We start from the raw sequence: 2,388 nt of genomic DNA, 5'->3' as shown, positions 1-2,388 counted from the left end.
AGGGGCATCTGCAGAGGTAAGCGGCTCCCGCGGGAGAAAACCCCGGCCCCCGTAGCGCCGAAGTTTAGTAATTTCGCGTCCATGTATGGTTATGCTTTGTTGTTGGTAGCTTGGCAGAAAGGCACATGACTTCAGCAGTCTGGAATGCGATTCAGTATGTCTGGGCTGCGCTAAACGCGCATAAGGAAAAGTGATTCCTGACTAACTTATTGTTCTGGCCCCGCGTCTCCGGGGGATTGCAGGGAGCTCCGCCGTAAATTGAATTTAACAGACCAGCAAATACCTGTGCTTAAGCTGAGCGATTCCCACCGCTGACTCCCTCCTTTCCCTCTCTCTCGATTTCCACAGCACAGTCCGAGGGCAGACCGTGTGAATATAACTCCAAGATCTACCAGAACGGCGAAAGCTTCCAGCCGAACTGCAAACACCAGTGTACGTGCATAGATGGAGCTGTGGGCTGCATCCCGCTCTGCCCGCAGGAGCTCTCGCTTCCCAACCTGGGCTGTCCCAGCCCCAGGCTGGTCAAAGTCCCGGGGCAGTGCTGCGAAGAGTGGGTCTGCGATGAAAGCAAGGATGCGCTGGATGAGCTGCAAGGCTTCTTCAGCAAAGAGCTCGGTCTGGATGATTCCGAAGGCGAACTAACCAGGAACAATGAGCTAATCGCCATTGTGAAAGGAGGCCTGAAAATGCTACCTGGTGAGTGTGGGCTAATCTGTGTGACTGTTGGGGGGAGGAGGCGGGAGGATGGCTATGCGATTCCTTAGACCTCAGTGGCAAGAAGGAAACCCAGTGAGAGGATATGTTTAGGCTAAGCTCTTCTTTTCTTTTCCAGTTTTTGGATCCGAGCCACAAAGCCGAGCTTTTGAGAATCCCAAATGCATTGTGCAAACAACCTCCTGGTCCCAGTGCTCAAAGACATGTGGAACTGGCATCTCCACAAGAGTTACCAACGACAATGCCGACTGCAAGCTCATCAAAGAGACCAGGATATGTGAAGTGAGGCCATGTGGCCAGCCTAGCTATGCCTCCCTAAAGGTAAATACATACTCTTCTGGTGCTCCTCTTCTTTCCAAACTGCTTCGGGTAGAGGGTAAAGGCTAGAGAAGAATCTCCTCCTAATAATACTACTGCCTCTCCTTTACAGAAGGGAAAAAAATGTACCAAGACTAAGAAGTCCCCATCCCCAGTGAAGTTTACTTATGCCGGATGTTCCAGCGTGAAGAAGTACCGCCCCAAGTACTGTGGCTCCTGCGTGGATGGCAGGTGCTGCACGCCCCAGCAGACCAGGACTGGCAAGATCAGGTTCCGCTGTGATGATGGGGAAACCTTCACCAAGAGCGTCATGATGATCCAGTCCTGCCGATGCAATTACAACTGTCCGCATGCAAATGAAGCTTATCCCTACTACAGACTGGTCAATGACATTCACAAATTTAGGGACTAAGTTGTGTTGGGGGTGGGATGCTAAACAGAATTTTGAAGTAACCAGCCGTGGAGAAAGGACCTTTGATGGAAATGGTGCCTTGCCCATTTGAGGGCAACATTGAGATGTTACAAGAGTGCACTGTGCAACTGGACACTAAATGCAACAGAGATTTAAGCCTACTTAAAGCTTCATAGTACTGGAGCAACTTTACTGCTTCTTTTTGGAGCACCTTATCTAATAATATACTGTTTTCTGTTTGTAAGTGATCAGATAAATGTTTTGTTCTGGTTATGAAAACTTTTTTCTATCCTGTTCAATTTAACACTATGCTTCTCCCCCTCCCTCCATCTTCTCCCACCCTTTCCCAACCAAGTTGGAAGTTACATTCCTTCCTGAGGTGGGCACTTGTGGGGTGTTCACAGTGGCAGCTATTATGTACCAACTGTAGTTTAATGGCAAACAGAAATCAGTTGTTTTAAAGCTGAGTATTTTATTTATCAAACTGTAGCTCTCTTGTTTTTCTTTGAGTTTTTTGTTGTTGTTGTTTTTTGTTTTATTGTTTTTTTTTTTTTTACCCCTTCCAGCCCCTGTAATACTGGAATAAGTTGTAAATGATTTTAATTTTATATTCAATGAATTAAAAGAATTTATTTATGGAAGTAATCATTTAATAAAGAAATATTTACCTAACTCTTCTTAGTAGAGCATTCTGATAGGCAACAGACTTCAAGGCAGCAAATGCAAGCGCTTTTTGTGAAAACTTTGGAAAGCTTAGGTTCTCTGAAAATTAAAACAAGCTCTACTACAGATGCAGCAATGAACTAGAAAGCCGAGTCTAATTCTTTGGGTAAATGATGTTTTGAAGTGGTGTATGCAGTCTGCAACCCCATGCTCTAGAAAGTATATACAGAAAAAGCTGCTTGGCATTGAAAGCAAATGTTTGATAGAGAGACTGAAATGTT

General features: G+C 45.6%; 1 protein-coding gene across 1 annotated transcript; it reads left to right on the top strand.

The window, feature by feature from the left end:
• Positions 1 to 3: 3 nt before the first annotated feature.
• CYR61 (cysteine-rich, angiogenic inducer, 61) lies at positions 4 to 1,928 on the top strand (the record flags this gene model as incomplete). Its single annotated transcript, XM_010282647.1, has 4 exons — positions 4 to 16; positions 349 to 696; positions 833 to 1,035; positions 1,145 to 1,928. Coding segments are annotated over 4 exons (864 nt in total), but the record flags the coding sequence as incomplete, so codon positions are not given.
• Between the last annotated feature and the right edge of the window lie 460 nt (positions 1,929 to 2,388).

The sequence above is a fragment of the Phaethon lepturus genome, unplaced genomic scaffold, assembly GCF_000687285.1.
Source record: "Phaethon lepturus isolate BGI_N335 unplaced genomic scaffold, ASM68728v1 scaffold53712, whole genome shotgun sequence".
Taxonomy (NCBI): Eukaryota; Metazoa; Chordata; class Aves; order Phaethontiformes; family Phaethontidae; genus Phaethon; species Phaethon lepturus.
Note: the sequence above shows the minus strand (reverse complement) of the source record. Positions and strands in the feature narration are given on the sequence as shown.